The 19,481-nt window shown below is 43.5% G+C and overlaps 1 protein-coding gene across 9 annotated transcripts in view; it reads right to left on the bottom strand.

Annotated features, from left to right (window-relative positions):
- The window catches only part of Bptf (bromodomain PHD finger transcription factor), a 108,590-nt gene that overhangs the window by 31,620 nt on the left and 57,489 nt on the right, over nucleotides 1-19,481 (bottom strand). For all 9 annotated transcript variants that reach the window (XM_038327706.2, XM_038327712.2, XM_038327711.2 and 6 more), the window contains 6 exons: nucleotides 16,019-16,148; nucleotides 15,395-15,533; nucleotides 13,543-13,716; nucleotides 9,179-11,468; nucleotides 4,988-5,112; nucleotides 3,547-3,675 (listed from right to left, as the gene is read on the bottom strand). In XM_038327706.2, the coding sequence (XP_038183634.1) occupies nucleotides 3,547-3,675; nucleotides 4,988-5,112; nucleotides 9,179-11,468; nucleotides 13,543-13,716; nucleotides 15,395-15,533; nucleotides 16,019-16,148 (2,987 nt within the window). The remainder of the gene's footprint in view (nucleotides 1-3,546; nucleotides 3,676-4,987; nucleotides 5,113-9,178; nucleotides 11,469-13,542; nucleotides 13,717-15,394; nucleotides 15,534-16,018; nucleotides 16,149-19,481) is intronic.

Here is a 19,481-nt window from a genome sequence, read left to right as displayed (position 1 = left end):
ATTGCAGTTCTGCACCAAAGTGCCTGTGGCAGGAGATATGGCTTAGTGGTTAAAACCACTGCTTGCTATTCCAAAGGACCTGAATTCAATCCCCAATATCTACATGGCAGCTCACAATTGTGCTTAACCTCAGTCTAAGGGGATCCAATGCTCTTTTCACATCTCCAAGACACTTGGCACACACATGGTATACAGGCACACCTGCAGGCAAGACACCCAGATACACAAATAATTCAAACAAACAAACAATGTCTGGAGGCTGAAGAGCTGGCTCAGTGGTTAGGAGCACTGGCTGCTCTCACCCAGAGGACCCAGGTTGAATCCTAGGACCCACACGGCAACAGTTCACAACCAGCTGTAACTCCAGTTCCAGGGGATCCGAAACCTTCATCTAGACACACATGCAGGCAAACACCAATGCACAACATGTTGAAAAAGAATCAGTGGAAAAACAAACGATGTCAAAGTTACATGCTGCTGGGTTCCAATTATTTGTAAAGCAGGCAGTCATCAAGGCTCATGGGAAATGGCTTGCCAACCCTGATAAAGGGCTTGTGGGCCTTTACACCCCTTTCCTCTGCCTAGGACTCTATTCCTCATCCCTTCTCCAGATGTGACTAAGAGCAATGCATTGTTGAGACTCCAAAACCAATACAATCTCCTTCAAGGACTTAGCATTTCTAGGAGGACAGCTGAGAGCTGTGACACTGGGAAGGGGAGAGAATGACAAATTCCTGGCAATACCCACTCCAGGGCTCTCTTGAGACTGTTGCTCCTTGGCCTGGTGAGACTCTGAAACAGCAAAGGTCAGCTTGATGAAATTTCTTTGTCAGTGAAAAAGAGCAGGGGAGTCCTGGAGAAGAGTATGGCACCCCACAGGTGCACAGCAGCTGAGTATATCTTTGATCGGCTCACCAGGAAGCAAGGCCAGTAACCACAAAGGAAGGGACTTCCCTGCTGTGCTGTATGTGTTTGTTCCCTCTTCTTCCTTACCAACACTGCCTTCCATGTAAGTTGCTGCATGGTACAGAACTCACTATGGAACACAAGCCACGCTTTCTTTCTGCCTCAAGACCCCTGAGTGTTAAGTCTGTGCCACTGCACTCAGACTGGGGGTCACAGCCACGCTCAACCTTTGCTGGCTTGAAAGACTAAAGCAAAGCTGGAGTCCTTCACAGCCGAGCTGGCAATACACCCCCACCCCCACAAGCACTGAGGAGATAGGTTACATTTGCCCAGTATAAAAAGGGATCCAAAAGGATGAAGACCATATAAAAATCTCTCAGTAAGATTTAAAACACTGTACAGCAAAGAGGGAGGGGCCTTGTCCAGGGCCCAGAGCAACAGTTAGATCCCAGGGAGCAGAGGGCAGTAGAGCCTGGACTCCAGGAAGCAGTGGGAGACAGTGGTGGTGACCATGCTGGAGGAGCTGCAGTCAGCAGTGGAGTCAGGGAGAACATCTCACCTGCAACACCCCAGCGGGGCAAAGGCCCAGGGGAACTGTCTCCTTGCCTCTGCTGTGCCTTCACCTGCTTGCTGCTGTGTTCCTGCTGTACTTGGCATGGTGTGACTAGTAAGTGAAGAACCCCATTGTGTCTAGTATAGAGTGACTCTTTCGTGGGGAAATCCCCCCTCCTCACTGGGGAATTTACTTGCAGATCATAATGAAGATGATTTTTACAGAGCAATGCTACTAAGAGATGTGAGGGAGATTTGCCAAGGATGGAAAATGACAAGGAAAACAGTTATGTCCCGACACCCAAGGTTAGGTCTGAGTTCCTTGATCAGAATTAATCACAGGTTTTGTTGTGCACCTTGAAATAACAAAGTTGTGGAAGGAAATTAAATGACCCTATTGTGTGCACAGAAAAAAGAAAAACAGATGGCTACCTATACAGATAGCCCACTTGGTTGAGGCTTCGTAGAGCAGAGGACAGGAATCTGCTACACTGAAGCTGCCAACAGCTCCTACCAGAGCAGAAACTGGCCGAAATCTTCTCGGATCGCGTAACACCTTGTTAATCAAGTTTTGCCTCCTTAGATAAGTCTGCTGTGTGTTTAGTAGTCGCCAACTCCACACCTTCTCTCCAGTTTCTCTGGACTCTGGCTCAGGAGATGCTGGAATAAACAGATGTCTGCCAGGAGGAGATCTGTGCTCTGCCTACTGACTGTGTGCCTGGATAGCAGTGGTTGGTCACTGTGACAGTATCCCACTCTCTCCCAGGACAGAAATGACCTTATCAGTATTCTTTCAAGTGGGGGTTATCCCCTATCATTATTCACTAAAATGAACTGTGAGTTAATTATCAGTAAGAGTATACATGGTATACATTTAGGGAGAATAATTTTCAAAAAGGGTTCGTGAAGACATTTTCTCTTCCCATACTTAACATTTTCTTATTTATGCATATGTGCATATCTCTTATGACTATCTTGAGTAGTTTGCATTAGTTTTTTTGTTTTGTTTGTTTTACTTTTTCAGTTTTCGAGACAGGGTTTCTCTGTTTAACAGTCCTAGCTGGGGACTGGAGAGATGGCTCAGTGGTTAAAAGCACTGGCTGCTCTTCCAGAGGACCTGGGTTCAATCCCCAGGACCCACATGGCAGCTCACAAGTGTCTGTAACTCCAGTTCCAGGGAATTCAATACCCTCACATAGACATACACGCAGGCAAAACACCAATGTACATAAAATAAGAATAAATAAATTAAAAACAGCCCTGGCTGTCCTGGAACCTGCTTTGTAGACCAGGTTGGCCTCAAAATGATAGAGATCTGCCTGCCTCTGCCTCCTGAGTGCTGGTGCATTAGTTTTAACACTAAGGATATTAAAAAAAAAAAAGATTTAGTTTTATTTATATGCATGCGTGTGAGCCTGCATGAATTTATTTGCAGAAGTTCATGGAGTTCAGACAAGGGCCTTGAAGCCCCCTAAACTGAAGTTGTGAGTCAACATGTAGGGGCTGGGAACTGAACCTGCATCCCTGGCAAGAGAGGTAAGCACTCTTAACTGCTGAGCCATCTCTCCAGCATCCAGTCTGTTTTTTTGAAATGGGGTCCCACCCTGATGGCCTGGGACTCACAACGATCTCCTGTCTTGGCAGGTAGTCTTATTTATTTATTAATTTAGATTTTTTTTTCTTTTTTCTTTTTTTGGTTTTTCGAGACAGGGTTTCTCTGCAGCTTTTTTAGAGCCTGTCCTGGAACTAGCTCTTGTAGACCAGGCTGGCCTCGAACTCACAGAGATCCGCCTGCCTCTGCCTCCCGAGTGCTGGGATTAAAGGCGTGCGCCACCACCGCCCGGCTAATTTAGATTTTTTTTTTCGGGACAGGGTTTCTCTGCAGCTTTGGAGCCTGCCCTGGAGCTCGCTCTTGCAGACCAAGCGGCCCTGAGCTCACAGAGACCGCCTTCGGCGCAGGTAGTCTTACGTCTCTTAACACAGGCGTAGTTTGTGGTGTAAGGTAAGCAATTAAAGAGACGATTACTAGCAAATATCAATTAACAGAACACACAGCCAACAACAGGCCAGTAATTATCTATTTCTTACCTTTTGGTGCTTCTGGAACTCCAATCGGGCAAATGATCTTCCTGATACAATACTCAGAACGAATGCCGTAAGGACCCACATCACGCCTCTTAATTATCTCTGTGGTTGTGATTTCAGTTTCAGACGTTTCTACGGGAACATGATTTACACACTGTTAATAATCATCTGAAATATGAAGAAACTTAGAACATGTAGCACTTGGCACTTCTTTATAGCTGTGGATCGGAAATGTCCTTTCCGAACATCTGGTTCATGAATAAGCACAATAGTGAGCTTCTTCCCAAAGAGGCTGTGGCGCGGCTGGTTGTTTCTGCAGCAGGCTCTGTGCTGCTCAGGCAGATCATCCCTTTCCTTCTGATACACTGCAAGGGTTCCCTCTATAGCCCAAGTTGGTAGAAAACTTGATACATAAGCCCAGGCTGGCGTCAAACATGTGGCAATCCTTCCACCCCAGCATGAGTGACAGGAGAAAAAAAAGACACTGAGGTCCGAGTTAACCCCAGAGGCAGCGCCAGTCAGAGCTGTGCTTGAGGATCCAGGAATCTCGGGTTAACCGATTCACACTTTGGAAGAATAACTATCATTTGAACATTTACACGGGTCTATGTGTGCTGCTGACTCACCTATAATGTGAACCTTGCTCCTTAACCTTGACTTTATGGCACTCGGAAAACTTGAGCAAGGTTAAATTCTACAAAATAAGACAAGCATTTAATAAATTCAGTGAATGGCACATGATTTGATTTGATTTTTGTGTACCGCTAGGGGTCAAGCTCAGAGCCTTGTACATGCTAGGTGAGTGTTATAGCCACAGAGCCATTTTTAGTTTCTTGGTTTGTTTTGTTTGAAACAGTTGCTCTAGCTGGCCTTGAGCTAAGTAACCCAAGCAAGTCATTAATTAGGTCCTCTTGCCTCAGCCTCCTAAGTAGTTGACATTATGAGCCTGTGCTGCCAGGTCTGGCTACCTCTTCTGCTACATGTCCTCATGTAACTGAAGATGCCCTTGAAGTCATAGGTGAGGATTACCTAGAACTTTCTTTTTTTTTTTTAAATAAATCTTTTTTTAAAACATTTATTTATTTATTTTTTATGTATACAATATTCTTTCTGTGTGTATGCCTGAAGGCCAGAAGAGGGCACCAGACCTCATTACAGATGGTTGTGAGCCACCATGTGGTTGCCGGGAATTGAACTCAGGACCTTTGGAAGAGCAGGCAATGCTTTTAACCGCTGAGCCATCTCTCCAGCCCTACCTAGAACTTTCAATCCTCTCTCTTCTAGCTCCTCAGTGGTAAGGCTATAAGCATGCACCACCACAGCCAGGTTATGCAGTGCTAAGAACCTAACATGGGTCCACATGTTAGTGCACAAGATATGCACTCTAGCAGATAAACTATATCCTCAGCCTGTATCCTTTAAACTTAAAGTCCAACTCCCTTACCTGTCCGTGTAGTCCCTCCTCCTGGAGGAGCTTTGGCTGCCATGTCATCCCATCTCAAACTGGCCCACAGTAACCGTAACATCAGGCTCACTCCTGCTAGGGATTTTACCGTCTGAAGTCTATACCTGAAAGAACAACCCAGATCAACTACATATAAACATACAAACACACACTCACATACCCTTTTCCTCTCAAGGAAACTGAAGGACATGTTTGTGGTGCTCACTGTAACCTCAGTGTCTCTAACATGGCTCTGGAAGACTGTGGCATTACATGTTCTTTACAGGATCAGCTTGGAGTTCCTAGAATAACATTTAAATCATCTAGATTCATTTCCAATGCCATATAAATAGGTGAGGTTTTATCTTAAGATCAATACGACAATTTTTATATTAATCAACTAAAATATATGTATGAAAAACTATAATCAATAACCATGTTACTAAATATAATAGAGGAATTTTGAAGCTAAAACCAAGATAAAATAGGTTCTGCTAAAACAAAAAAGATCTGAAAATGTTTATATTTTACCAGAGTAAAACAGAACTAAAATGCTGCAGCGCAAGGCCTTTCTGAACTGAAGGGGATTCTGTAGTCCACGGTGGCTCTTGAAAATGAGCGTTACACATACTCTAAGTACTAACAATGCGGTGAGTTTGGAATCCTATGAAGAAAGCCATTTCCAGAAACACAGTCCTGCATCAGCTACTCTGACGAAGAGAAGGAATCCAGGCTCATGGTTTTCCACAAGCATGAGTATAAATTTACTAAATATGTCTTTCTTTTTAAAAGTAACACTACAGACACATATGAAAATGAATTTACTCAATTTCAATGAAGATTTTATCCTAAAATGAAATTCACTGTAATTCACATAAAAGCAGTCATTGACTGTCAATTCCCTATTACGACCGACATAATCAGATTCCCCTTTGGACATTTTCATACTACACGGAGTGAATACACTGGCTGAGTGTAGTATAGAGGAAACCTATACAGTGGAAATCATTTCCTTCACTAACAGGCAAACAGTTCATCTTTTTTTTTTTAAAGATTTATTTATTTATTATGTATACAACATTCTGCCTCAATGTATGCCCGGACGCCATAGGAGGGCGCCAGATCTCAGTACAGATGATTGTGAGCCACCATGTGGTTGTTGGGAATTGAATTCAGGACCTCCGGAAAAGCAGCCAGTGCTCTTAACCTCTGAGCCATCTCTCCAGCCCCCAAATGGTTCATCGTAAGAGGACAATTTTGCACTGGAAAAGCAATGCTTTTTCTGTTACTATCATGGGAGAAATGAACAACGTGAGAAGGTAAAGCTCTAGTCAATTGTTACTGTACCTCTGCCAATTTCTGTCTACACCTGTGACATATTTTCTTCAGGTTAACACCCCAGGAATCCTCGACCCAGAACAGAGCCTTTAAGATGCTGACTAGTGCAGGGGTATTCTGGGAGGAACGAGGCATCTGTCACTTCAGGCACGTCCCATGGAAAGTCTTGTGCCAGTTTGGTGTGTCAGGAAAACAAGCATTTCTTATTCTCTTTCTCCTTTGCTTGCTCTCTAGGGTCAAACAATAACTTCAAATCCTCACTCTGCCTATCTTGCCTCATGCACCTCCACTGTTCTGATGACAGAACCCACAGTCTTGTACTCTACCAATGCCCCATGGATTATCAGTTTGCTGCCTCACTCACTCACGCATTCAAACAATAGAGTGCTGCCAAAGGGCCAGGACTGTGAACAAAGCTGGGATACAGAGAAGTTCATTAGAATCTACCTGGAAGAGCTGTACGAGAAGCATGTCCATAGGTCATGGGGCACACCCGAGAAGGAACAAAGTGTAAAAAGCACACTTCTGACACTACATCCTGTGCAGTTATGGCTAGAGGGGTGGGTGGGTGCAAATGGTGATGGAGCTTGCATGGAGAAGAAAGCAGAAGTCAGAATGAGCTATGCCAGAGAGAAGGCTTAAAGGAAAGCACGTAAAGGAGACACTCAGGCTTTCCCCTCCCTTCCCTGCAGGAGAGAGCAGTCCACCAATCACTCAGAACAGCCCAGGAACAGAGCAGGATCCCACTGAGAGCACTACGGGGAACAACTGCCAGTCTGAAATGACAGCGACACACAGTCTTCCCAGGGGAACAGGTCTAAGGAAATGTATGTACAGAGGTCAAAAGGGCTTACTGCACCCATGACAAGTGTCAATTTTCCTAAAGTGCTCAGCTTTAACATTACATTTAAAAATATGTATCACACATACAGCTGGGCCTACATGTAGTCTTAACTATCTATGAAGCTGAGGTGGGAGGACAGGAGTTTGAGACCGGCCTGGGCTGCATAGCTAGACCCCTAAGAACCACCCCCCAACAAATAAATGTGAATAAATAAATGGGTGAGAATCACCATCAGCTCTTGGAATTCTTCTACTAAGCAGTAAACACACGAGACTCAAAGGTTAGTATAAAAATGCACTTTACATAGTTTTTGTAGTATTTTTTAAAAAGTTTCCTCAATCAAAATAACACATATTTTTACCCATGCTTCTATTAGTCAGAAGTGATAGTTATTAATTTCAACTTCAACAGATTAAGAATGTACAGTAAGGTATTTCTTTCCATTAAAAAATGAGAGAGTGACCAACAGATATGATACATGCCAGCACATATTAAAATCCTCTAAGTCAATGCGCCTGCACTGCAGGAACCCACCCACGGGTTAGGATTGGGTTCTTTCCAGGCTCAGAGGACAGTGCTTCCCAGCGAAACTGTTGCACTTCAGAACACAGGAGCAGAAAGAACAGCTCCCACCTGCCAGGCATCTGAGTCCAACTACTGGTGTGTAGTAACTTTTCCAGTGGGAAAGAAGTTACCTGCAGGACAGTCAAGGGTGCACTTTGGGACCGCTCTCAATGAAGAAAGCAGAAAAGTACAGAGCAATCCTACAACTCCATGTACTGCAATGAAGAGTTCCTTGATTCCCTGCAGGATTCTGCAAATCCTTCATTGCAGGCCCTGCAGAGAAAGTGTACTTTTCAGCTGTCTCTACTGCACGTGCCATGGAGTGATGACATCTTACTTCAAATCAACGATGAGGCATAAAAACGTGCTCAAACAAACGATGAGTGGTCACCAGAGTCAATGAATTCCTTTAGGGAGAATTTGCATTTACACTGGTTTTGTGGTCTTTTCTGACACTAGCTAGCTGACTCCAATATAAAGAACATAAAGAAGAATGACGGTAACTGAATCTGGAAATACTTAAGACACGCTGAAATGAAGTCTTAAGAGAGATGATGCCCTGCTCATCTGGAATGACCACTAACACTAACTGTAGCCTAGGTCACGCTGCTTTCCAAGCTTGCCATTCTTAATGCTTATGTTCATCCCTCATCCCTCTCAAAAAGGGGGAAAAGACAGAGACAGAGACATGGAAAGGGACAGAGCCTGGACAAGCATGTGGAGCACAAACAGCACATGAAGTGCTGGCTGGGGTCAGGAAGAGCAGGTACTGAGCTTAACCTGGCCTCTGTGGTCAAAGGCAAATTACTCATGTCCATAGGAGAACTTCTAAGCCCCCTTCCCAGTGAAAAATGAATATGGATTAACAACTGTCAATACTATAAACTGAGGCTTGTTCCCAAACACAAGGACCCAGAGCATTCTGAATAAGACTATTTCTGCATTTTAAGACATTTCCTAGGAAATTGCAGCCTAGCTTTTCTTACATAAATAACAGAGAATTCCAAAACATGTTTATCATGCAAATAAATTTCACTAGGAAGGTCTGATGTGATGGGCTTTATGAAATTACAGGCATATTTTTATGAAACCCAGGAAGTGATCATCCAATTCTGTGGTGGTTGTGGTGCAGAGCAAACAACATGCAGTAACTTGAAAGTCAGACCATGAAAACAAGCTTGGTGTGTTCTCTTGTCTCGTGAAAGTAAAAATGGACATGCATATTAAAAGAATCCCTTACATTTTCGGTAAATCCGCAGCTGCTGGGTAAACGTTAGTACCACCCGCTGGGCAGAGCTAGCAGCTTTCTATATCTCATTTCCATCACTAACCCTGGCCATTACACATATGCTTCCCTCTCTTCTAGGAGCTCATTTTTACTTAAAAATGAGATTTTAAAAACTTCTTTAGCCTCCCCTCCCCCAAATAACATATAAAGTACATACCTCCACGTGATACCAAAGGTTGGTCTAGGAGAAGGATATGGCCATATGTCCAAGGCAGGTTTTGCATTATAATTAAAGTAAGGGACTTCCCGGATCCCGCCTCTCCTGGCCAGCTTTTTCAAGTCATCGTTAGGCAACACGAAAATGCTCTTTTTGCTGCTCTTAGTAACAAACTTCCTGTAGGACGGCAGGGCTGTTCCAGAACGGGTCTTCTTGGGTCTTGAGAACTTCATCAGTTTCACCTTGTCTCTTGTGGAGTATTCTTTGCTCACTGTCATAGATGTTACCAGCGTGTTTCCTGCAGTGGTCTGGGAGTCCGTCACTGTTGTGGTAACCACGGTTCTGCTCTGCTCCTTTACAGAGATGGTGTCAATACCGCTGTCTGGGCAGGGTGTGGAGAGCTTTGTCACAGTGGTAGTGGTAGTTGTGACAGTGGATCTGGCACAATTTTCTGTGGAAGAAACCACAGTTTGCTTGTCCCCCTTTGCTACCTTAATGACAGTTTTTGATTCTGTGGCAACTGTGGATGTCATCGTGGTGACCTCTGTGATGATTGTTTTCCTTTTGGATTCTCCATTGACATTCCTGTCCTTGCTGGAGGGCAGACCATTTTCATCCATGAAGTCATTACTAAGGTTAGAAGCAACAGGAGACGGGGTAACCTTCTTAACCTCTGAACTCTCCGTTTCCATATCTTCCACCTGATTACATGAGTTACTTTCTGGGCAAGGGGCTGGAGGTATGGTTACCTGGGTACTGTCTGACTCTTTGGTGGACGGTAGGGTGTGTAGGCTGTCTTGGTGATTACCTTTGGCATCTGAAGGACTCAGTAAATGTGAGTTGGTTTCTGAACTGTTTTGTTCATTGAAATCTTCCATGATGATGTCACCATTAACAAAGGGCTTCAGAGTAGATTCTTTAACAGCCAGTGACTTGATATTTCCAGGGACGACCTTACTGACATTGTTGACCTTTGGTTCAATGGTAACACTCAGAGCTTTCCCTTCAGAGCTGTCCTTCAAACACGGCCCTTTCAGGAACCCCTTAGCTTTGCTATCTTTGCCATTTATCTGGAATTTATTTGCCTTCTGTCCTTTCTTTTCAGAATCTCGATTGTCATTATTCTTTTTGTCGGTGATATGTTTTAGGCTTACTTGGCCAACACATTTGTTAACTGATCTCTCGTCCAGCTTCTGGTGCTGCCCTATTTTTTTACCATTTGCTTCAGTTACCTTACCCTGTAGTTTATCTTGACAATTTTCAGCAGATTTAGGAACTAACTCATATTTTGACGGCTCCACACTCTCCATGCCTTGATCTGGAGTTGTGAACTGCTCAGAGATACATTCATTGCTATTCTGAACAATCATGTCTTCTTCACTGCTATCCTGAATAGACATCGTATCAGAACTATTTTCCAAAGTGCTATTATATTCAGAGTCACAACCTGGTTTCCCATCAAAGCCAACTGCTCTTGAGAAGGACCGGGCATCTCTGTCACTGGTACTTTTAGGTACTGATACAGGTAAAGTACTCTTGGAAGAAGGCACAATAATGCTATCTTCCTGTGGGAGTGGCTTTTTGCTCTTAGAGATCAAGGTACCAATGTCATCTGCACTGGCTGGTTTAGAGTCATCGATGAAAAAGTCACTTCCTTTTGTTTTAGTCCGACTTAGTTCCAGTCCCTTACTGGTGGGCTCTGAGACCCTGGTATCAAGGTCACTTTCAACAGAGCTCTGTCTGTGACAGTTTGGCCCTGAACTCTGAACAGAGACACCATCTGACACTTGATCTTTCTGATAGAGTTGGTTTGTACTCAGACTAGTATTACTGAGGCCAAGAACTGTGGAATCACTTGGTGAGCACCCCTGTCCTGAGTCCCCAGGGCTAGCCTGGCTTGGACTGGGGCTCTGTTCCTGTCTAAGCAAGTCACTCTGACAGCCTTCGCTGGCCTTTGCAGTTACTGCTGATTCAGAGGGGCTTTGCAGAGCACTTATGGGAGGCTTGCCTACTCCCTTCACCCCACTCTCCAGCTTCAACTTTTCAAGGCGCTGCTTCTCTTCCAGTGTGAACTGTCGAATACGCCTTTCCAGGAGCCCGTCCAGTTTCGAGGATTTTGTTTTCTTTTTGTAACTAGTCCTTAGATGGAACCCCTCACTGACATTGACCACATCCCCTTGAGTAGTCTCCTGACAGTTTACAAGGGACTCTGTTTTCACATTGTCATCTATCTCCATTGGTTCGTCCTTGAAGGATCTGTCATTATCAGACTCCAAAACTTCTTTTACATCTGTGAATTAAAGACATTGATAAAAACGTAATTTTCACTATGAAGTTATTTTCCTCATGAGAAATTCTCATTTTCAGAAGTATCTACTATTGTTATTTTCATATGTAGAGGTAGGTCATGGACACTGCTAAACTTTAAATGGGGCTAAAAAATACATAACATTTCATATACTGGATGATTCTGATTTTTGGTACCTAAGTCGATGGGATTCTATACTGGGAAAATGACAGCCTATGACAGGCTATTGAGTGTTTACATTATACCTACAGTATGGTTATCAACTGTGCTAAGCTGGATGGAGTTACGTCACCCAGCACTGGTGGAAGGCAGAGGCAGGAGTAGCACGAGTTTTGAGGATATCCTAGGCCATAGAGCAAACTAATCTAAACCACTTTTGGTATATGTGCTACCAGGCATCTATGGGTTTAAAACTTCTATTTGTTTCTTCCATTTTTCTTTTTCGCATTAATGAATTATTTCATTCTCATTTCTCATCAATTAACTAATTAGTTATTTTCATATAGGGGGTCCTGGAACTCACTGTGTCTACTAGGCCGGGTTTGCAATGACTCTTTATCCCCAGCTTCTGAAGTGCTAAAATTATAGATGACTTGTTTTTGTTTCTTTTCATTAGTTAAAAATCTCCTCCAGTTCTATTACTTATAAACAGTTCAAAATTAGTGTTTGAGCAAAAAAGTCAGATTTTTTTGGATGTGGGGAGAAATGACATGTGATCAAGGAGTCATAAGAAGTCAAGCCAAAAACTGTCTGTTTCGTGTCTCACTCTGTAGCCCTGACTAGCCTCAGACTCAAGTCAATCTTCTGCCCCAGTCTCCCAAGTACTAGGATTATAGGTGCGAACCACCATGCCTGTGTTTTCGTTTTATGCATGCATGTTTGCTTAGGTTCCTCTCTGTGTATACATACATACAGCGGGTGTGTGTGTGTGCATGCGTGCGTGTGCATACATTTACATTTATGTATAGGAAGCCCAAGGCTGACCTCTGGATTCTTTTTCAATATGTCTCCATTTTATTCTTTGAACGCAGAGCTCACCAATACAGCTGGTCTAGTTAGCAAGACTCTGGGTTGCAGTGCTGGCCCCAGTGGCAGGTACGCGGACTCTGGGAACACGAGCCCCTAGTCCTCATGCTTAAGCACTAAGCACATTTCCCAGGTGCCATCTCCCAACGTTTTTATTTATGTATCTCACTGGTCCTAAGCTTTCTCAAAAGCTTAAATATGGAGCCCCCATACAATCTAGCAGTTCCACTCCTTGGTACACCAGTAAGAAGTGAAAACCTGTACGTACAGAAATACTTGTATATAAAGCTGGTGAGATGGCTCACTGGGTAAAGGCTTTGTTGTCAAGCATGTGTGAGGTCCTGAGTTCAATCTCTGGGACCCACAAAACAAATAAATTAATGTTTAAAAACAAAATCAATCAATCAATCAAACAAACAAACAAAACCCAACTAAACATTAGCTGGTTATAGTGGCACCTTTAATCCCAAGCACTCAGGAGGCAGAAGTAGGTGGATTCTCTGTATGTTCCAGACCAGCCTGCTCTACATAGTGAGTTTCAGGCCAATCAGAGTTACACAATGAGTTTCTTTCTCAAACAAACGAGGAACAAATCCTAAAACTTAAAGTGTCAGTGTTCATAACAACTAGAAACCAGAAACAGCCAATTATTCACTGATCAATGACTGCACAGATGAACTGTGGCCTAGCAATACAGTGGAGTGTTCTGTGGAATATGCTACAATGTGGATGAACCTTGAAAACATTGTATCAGATTAAAGGAGGCCAACAAACTGTCTAACTTCTTTTTTAAAATGTCTGAAACAGAAAAATCAAGCAAGAATAGACTGATGGGTTGGGATCAGAAAGAGACTTCCTTTGGCATGATGAAATGCTGTGGAACTGTCATAGATGCTGAACATGTCTGTGACCATCTACAGCATCTACAGATGGCGGTCAATCACCCACTACATGAATCACACTCCTATGAGAGGGAGCAGTATCTTGCCCCTTGGACCTGATTCAGGGCATTCTCTTCACCCCTGCTTACCGTGGTCCTTCTCGGACACCTTGGAGAGCTCCATTGCACTGTCGTCTGCTGCTGCAGCTTCAGCATCTTTTGCCTCATCTTTCCCAGAATCACATTCTGTCTTAATTTTTTTTGGACTTCGTGGACTTTTTCTTTTATCTGATTCATCCTTATTGTCGTCTGTATTATTTTTGGCTAAAAAGAATTACATGTATGGCAACAGACAGCTGTAATATTAGAACTTTATTTTTATTTTGTTTTAGTTTTTTGAGACAGGTATGTAACTCTGGCTGTCCTGGAACTTATTCTGTAGACCAGGCTGGCCTCAAACTCACAGAGATATGCTGGGATTAAAGGTGTGTGCCACCACAGCCCAGCTTATTTTTATTCTTTTTTTTTTTTTTTTTTGGTTTTTCGAGACAGGGTTTCTCTGTGGCTTTGGAGCCTGTCCTGGAAGTAGCTTGGCTCTGTAGACCAGGCTGGCCTCAAACTCACAGAGATTCGCCTGCCTCTGCCTCCCAAGTGCTGGGATTAAAGGCGTGCGCAACCATCGCCAAGCTTTATTTTTATTCTTGTGTGTGCAAGCGCGCGTGGAGGGGGGGGGGAGTCTTTATGTAAATCTGTGTGCAGATGCCCACCGGAGTAAGAGGAAATCAAAATCCCTTAATAGCAGGGGGCTATTAGGCTACTAAATGTGGATGCTAGGAACCAAACTCTGGTTATCTATAAGCCCTCTTAACCTACAATCTCCTAATCTAAGAACTGAATATATCTAGTTTAGATAAAAACCACCAAGTACTATGCAATAAGTATATTTCATTATTTCTAATTAAAAAAACAAAACCAGCAGGGCAATGGTGGCACATGCCTTAAATTCCAGCAGTCGGGAGGCAGAGGCAGGCAGATCTCTGGAAGTTCGAGGCCAGCCTGGTCTACAAGAGCGAGTTCTTAGACAGGCACCAAAGCTACGGAGAAACCCTGTCTCAAAAAAAAAAAAAAAACCAATTAAAACCAAACCAAAGCAAATGAAGTACTACACACATGATTACATTTAAGTTGATGTTAGATGGTGAGGAGTGGCACTCAAGACAAGACATAAACAGAAGGGAGACATTATTTGAGCTCTATAACTCAGAATACTGGTGCCTGTCATGACGTCCCTATTCACTTCCCTTCTAGGTTTATTTGTGTCATAGTACTGAAAATGTCAACTAGTACTGACTATAAAGTCTTGGGATAGGTAGAAAAAAAATCCCTATTTTGAATATAATAAATACATGACTGAGTATTTTTAAAAATTACTTTCTCTCATTTTTCTGTAACTAAAATCCTGCATAGCCAACAAAGCCTTATAAATAAAGGTAATTTAAAACCCTTCAGTTTATGGGGCTAGAGAGGGCTCTGCTGTCAACAGCACTTGTGGTTTGTGCAGAGGACCTAGGTTCAGTTCCCAACACCCACATGGCGGCCAGCAGTCATCTCTTAACTCCAAGTCCAGGGAACTGAATGTCCTCTTTGTGGGTTCTGTGGGCAACAGGCATGAATATGTGCTCCACACAGATACATGAAGGTAAAACACTCATAAACATAAGATATAAATAATCTTAAATAAGAAAACTTTAGAACTTGTAAATTAGTACATCCCAACAGTATTTTCCACATGCTAATAAAATTTTCATAAGGATACACGTATCTGAAATAAGGCCAGTAAACTATGAGCTTCTAAGAAATACGACTGGTTAGAAGTAGTCCTACTAACAAGAGACAACCAGCAGCAGCGGGAACAGTGAAGGCTTCCTATTGGCCATAGCTACTCAGCGGGAACAGTGAAGACTTCCTATTGGCCATAGCTACTCAACAGTCCACTACTCACCTCCTTCAAAGGGCTTCCTGTAGCTCACATTGGTATTGCCTGGTAATTTGGGAAGGAACCTATAAACATGTGTTTTACTAATCCAGCTCCAGCCGCCATACCCTGTCACTCTGTATTCTTCTCCTTTTTGTTTCCAAACCTGGCAGAATTGAAAACCCAATGGTTAAAGAAGCACACTTGGTATTAGAAGTATCTGCCAAACACAGGCTAAGAATCAGGCAAACTGAGCCAGAGATATGGCAGAGTGGGCAAGAACACACAGGGCGAAAACAGGAGAACCAACTCCTGCCAATTATCCTGCAACCTCTGTATGTGCGTGCACTCTCACACTAACATAAATAGCTAAAAGTATAATAATTAAAGAATCAGGCAAAATTAATTAAATTTACCAAATAATCAATTTTCAGTTCGAATCTCAAGATTTATGAAAGATTGTAACACTGCTATTAAATTTAACAATGCTTTTACTTTTATTATTAATTTCAACAAATTGGTATCAAATTCTAAGAGAAAAATCAAGCTTACAAAATTACAAGATGTGTTCATCCCACCTCATTAACTCAAGAGTTAGGAAGTGAAGCAGAATGACTGCGAGGTGCGGACTGTGGCCGCAGGGCCAGTTACCTGGTGCTTCACTGGAAACGTGTATTTTACCCACGTGGCCTGCTGCATCGTCTCCTCCTCCTCCTGTTTTTTCTCCTTTTTTTTAACTTTCTCCTTTTCTTCCCTTTCAATTGATGTCATCCTATGTAACCTAAGAATACGCAAATTAAAAAAAATTATTTTGAAAAGGGAAAAGGATATGAATGTTATACTGAAAATTAGGAAAACCAGAGAGTGCTTAGTTAGAACCCTACACCCCAGACATTCCCAACAGACAAAAATAAGCAGATGTGGCATTCCCTAAGAGGAGAGATCAGAACAGCAAACTAGCCATAAAAAGGAATAGCTCTTCTAAGCACCTCCCCAAAGAAACAGTAATGTTTTATTCTTGTACAAGCCACCACTACGAATACCCATGTAGAATCCACTCTAAATAGAACTGACACCACATGAACAACTCAGACTATGACTTCTAACCAGCAAATACAAACACCTTTTATCCTCGTAGTACTGGGGATTCAGCATGCTAGGCAAGCATTCTACCACTAAGTCTTCCCATATCACAACACATTTTATTTTATTTTTGATTTTTTGAGACAGGGTTTCACTGTGTATCCTTGGCTGTCCTCAAGCTAGCTATGTAACCAGGCTGGCCTCAAACTCACAGAGATCCACTTGCCTCTGCCTCCTGAGTGCTGGGACTAAAGTTGTATGCCACCATCACCCAGTCGCACAACACAATTTTTAAAAATTAATTAAATTCAGTCTTGGTAGCAAAAGCCTGTCATCTCAGCATATGGGAGTCTGTGGTTACAGCTGGTGGGGACGTCCACTGAGATGCTGTCTCAAAGGAACAAACGAGGAAGCAAGCACTCTCCCTCCCCATCTTCTCCCTCTGTACATGCAGCAGCATCAGATACTGCCCGCTAGCGTGACAACTGCTGGGCAGAGTGGAAAGGGCGCCTGTTCCCTCTCAGAACTGGGAGTAAAACAGGGCTATAGCCACAGCAAGGTACAGCCTCAGGGGTAGGACCAGGGTGGAACTGTGCCACCATCACCAGTTTCCGCAGCTTCCATGTGTATCCTGAGGGACCAGCTCCAGTTCAGACAGTGACAGCGCAGATCACGCTGCTGACAGGCTTTCTGTCCACAAGCTAACAGATACAAAGGCTTCACTTTGCTTTGGTGTGATGTGTGCTGTTTGCTTGTTCACTGTGTGTGATGTGTGCTGACCCATTCAAAGTTCCATTGCTCGGGCCACCACCAACAAAGTCTTTATGGGGAAAGGCAGCAACACAAAGAGTTCAATCTGTAGTTCAATCCTGTCCGTGAGACAGAAAGCCCTGGACACTACTGATGACCTGGAGACTTCAAAGAGCCCCATCAGGATGGGACCATGCAGCTCCAGTTGTCATTCCACACTACTGGGCAGGAGGGGGAATGAAGAGGGTGGCAGATTTTCCTTTCTCCATAGTCACCTGAGAGCGAGACCACAAGAATGAAATGTCAGCCCCACCCCTAATCTCCAGGCAATGCCCAGGATTCTGTGCTGTGGTATTACTGCATAGATACCATATACAACATTGTGTGTCCTTCATGCTGGACATGGGGAGTAGCCCTCCATAGTCCTCCTCAGTGACAGGATGGCAGAGACTAGAAGTTCCTGTACTTGAAATGCTAACAAAAAAGAAGCAAGCACAGGCACACCTGGGCCTGTCAGTCACAAACCCAACTGCTGCCCCATACATCTGAGCTGAGTATCACACTTACAAACTGGGTGGCAAACAATCCCATCCCACTGATTTCCAACTACGGCAGAAGTCGCTGTTCTGTGTCTACTAGCCCTTCACACGTACACAATGCCTGTTCAGGTCCTGTGTCTCACTTGTACTGGACTGTTAGTCCTTTTCCTTTATAGAAAGTCTTTGTCAGTTGAGAACATTTTCCCTCAATTTGTCATCTCTCTTTTGAGTTTGATTACAATAATGGTTTTCCACCTAGAATTTTAAATATGTGTTCAATTCCCTCCTCCATTGCACCTTTGTTTTAAATCTGTTTAAAAATTATCAGAACAATAATATAACTTAATTCATGTTTTGTCTTTTTTCTAATTAGTACTGTAGGTTTTTTCTATCTGCATTGGTATTTTGCCTGCATATATGTCTGCGTGAGGGTGTCAGATACTGGAGTTAGAGACAGTTGTGAGTTGCTATGTGGGTGATAGGAGTTGAACCCAGGTCCTCTGGAAGAGCAGTCAGCGCTCTTACCTGCTAAGCTATCTCTCCAGTCCCTAGTTTTGTTTTTTAACCTTGATCAATTTGAGGCCTCTTCCCTGAAACATGTCCTCTTTGCTCAATGGCATGCGGTGTCCACAGCAGAGCTTCCAAGTGTCTTAGGGCTTATTTGAGAAATCCCTGAATGTACCGTCCTGCTGCTCCTGACCAGAAAGTGCTCTGACAGCTTCTAATATTTTGTTGTATTTTTTGAGAGAAGGTTCATGTATGTTATTTAGTTCAGGATGGCCTCAATCTTAATTCTCCACCCTCTGCTATGTAAAAAACAAAATTAATGATGTGAGTACCTCAATATAACATCTATCCTTTAAATGAACATTTATTTTATTTTATTCCTTATCTAAAGTGTAGATGTGAGAGCCTGAATGAGTTTATTTGCACTTCATGTTTGTAGGGGCTCATAGGGGCCAGAAGACCACATCAGATCCCTGGTACTGGAGTTACAGATAGTTGTTATTCATCACCTGAGTGCTGGGAATTGAACTCAGGTCTTCTGGAAGAGCAACCAGTTCTCTTAACCCCCAAATCATCTCTTCAGGGGTTTCGATGTTTGTTTTCTGAGATAGGATCTAATATATCCCATGATGGCATCAAGTTCTGGGCTGAGACTGCTCTTGTATTCCTGGCCCACCTGCCTCCATGTGCCAAGGCTGAGACTGAAAGCACACGCCACATGCCTGGCTTGTTACTTCCCGAGCTAGGATCTTACAAACTCAGGTCCTCGGGCTTGGCGGGAGCCTCGGGCTTGGCAGGAGCCTCGAGCAGAGGTACTCACTGCACCTAAGATGTTGACCGAGTATTGTATTCACTTGTGTGTGGTGTACACAACTGTGTGTGTAGGCCAGAAGGCTGAGCTCTCAAACCTCACCAGACAAGTAGTTTTGTGCAGTGGACAAGGACAGGTAAGTAAGACACAGCTGACCACATCAGAGAGAGCAAGGGTCTGTGGATTGCTCCCTCACAGTACAACATCTCTGTCACATCACTTCCCCTAAGGCTCAGGGGAAGAAGAGCGGAGAAGAAAGATCCTAAGTACCAGAGGCTGGGGAGGACCAGACCCGAACAGTGCCTTCTAGACACAGCAGGACCACAGCAGTGATGACAACCTACAGCATGGAGACTTTCTGGCCTTCTCCCCTGAGCCATAATCCCTAAGCCCCACAGGGTCTTACCATGTAGCCATAATTGGC

The sequence above is a fragment of the Arvicola amphibius genome, chromosome 4 (assembly GCF_903992535.2).
Source record: "Arvicola amphibius chromosome 4, mArvAmp1.2, whole genome shotgun sequence".
In the NCBI taxonomy this organism is placed as follows: Eukaryota; Metazoa; Chordata; class Mammalia; order Rodentia; family Cricetidae; genus Arvicola; species Arvicola amphibius.
This window is presented reverse-complemented; position numbering and strand designations above follow the sequence as displayed.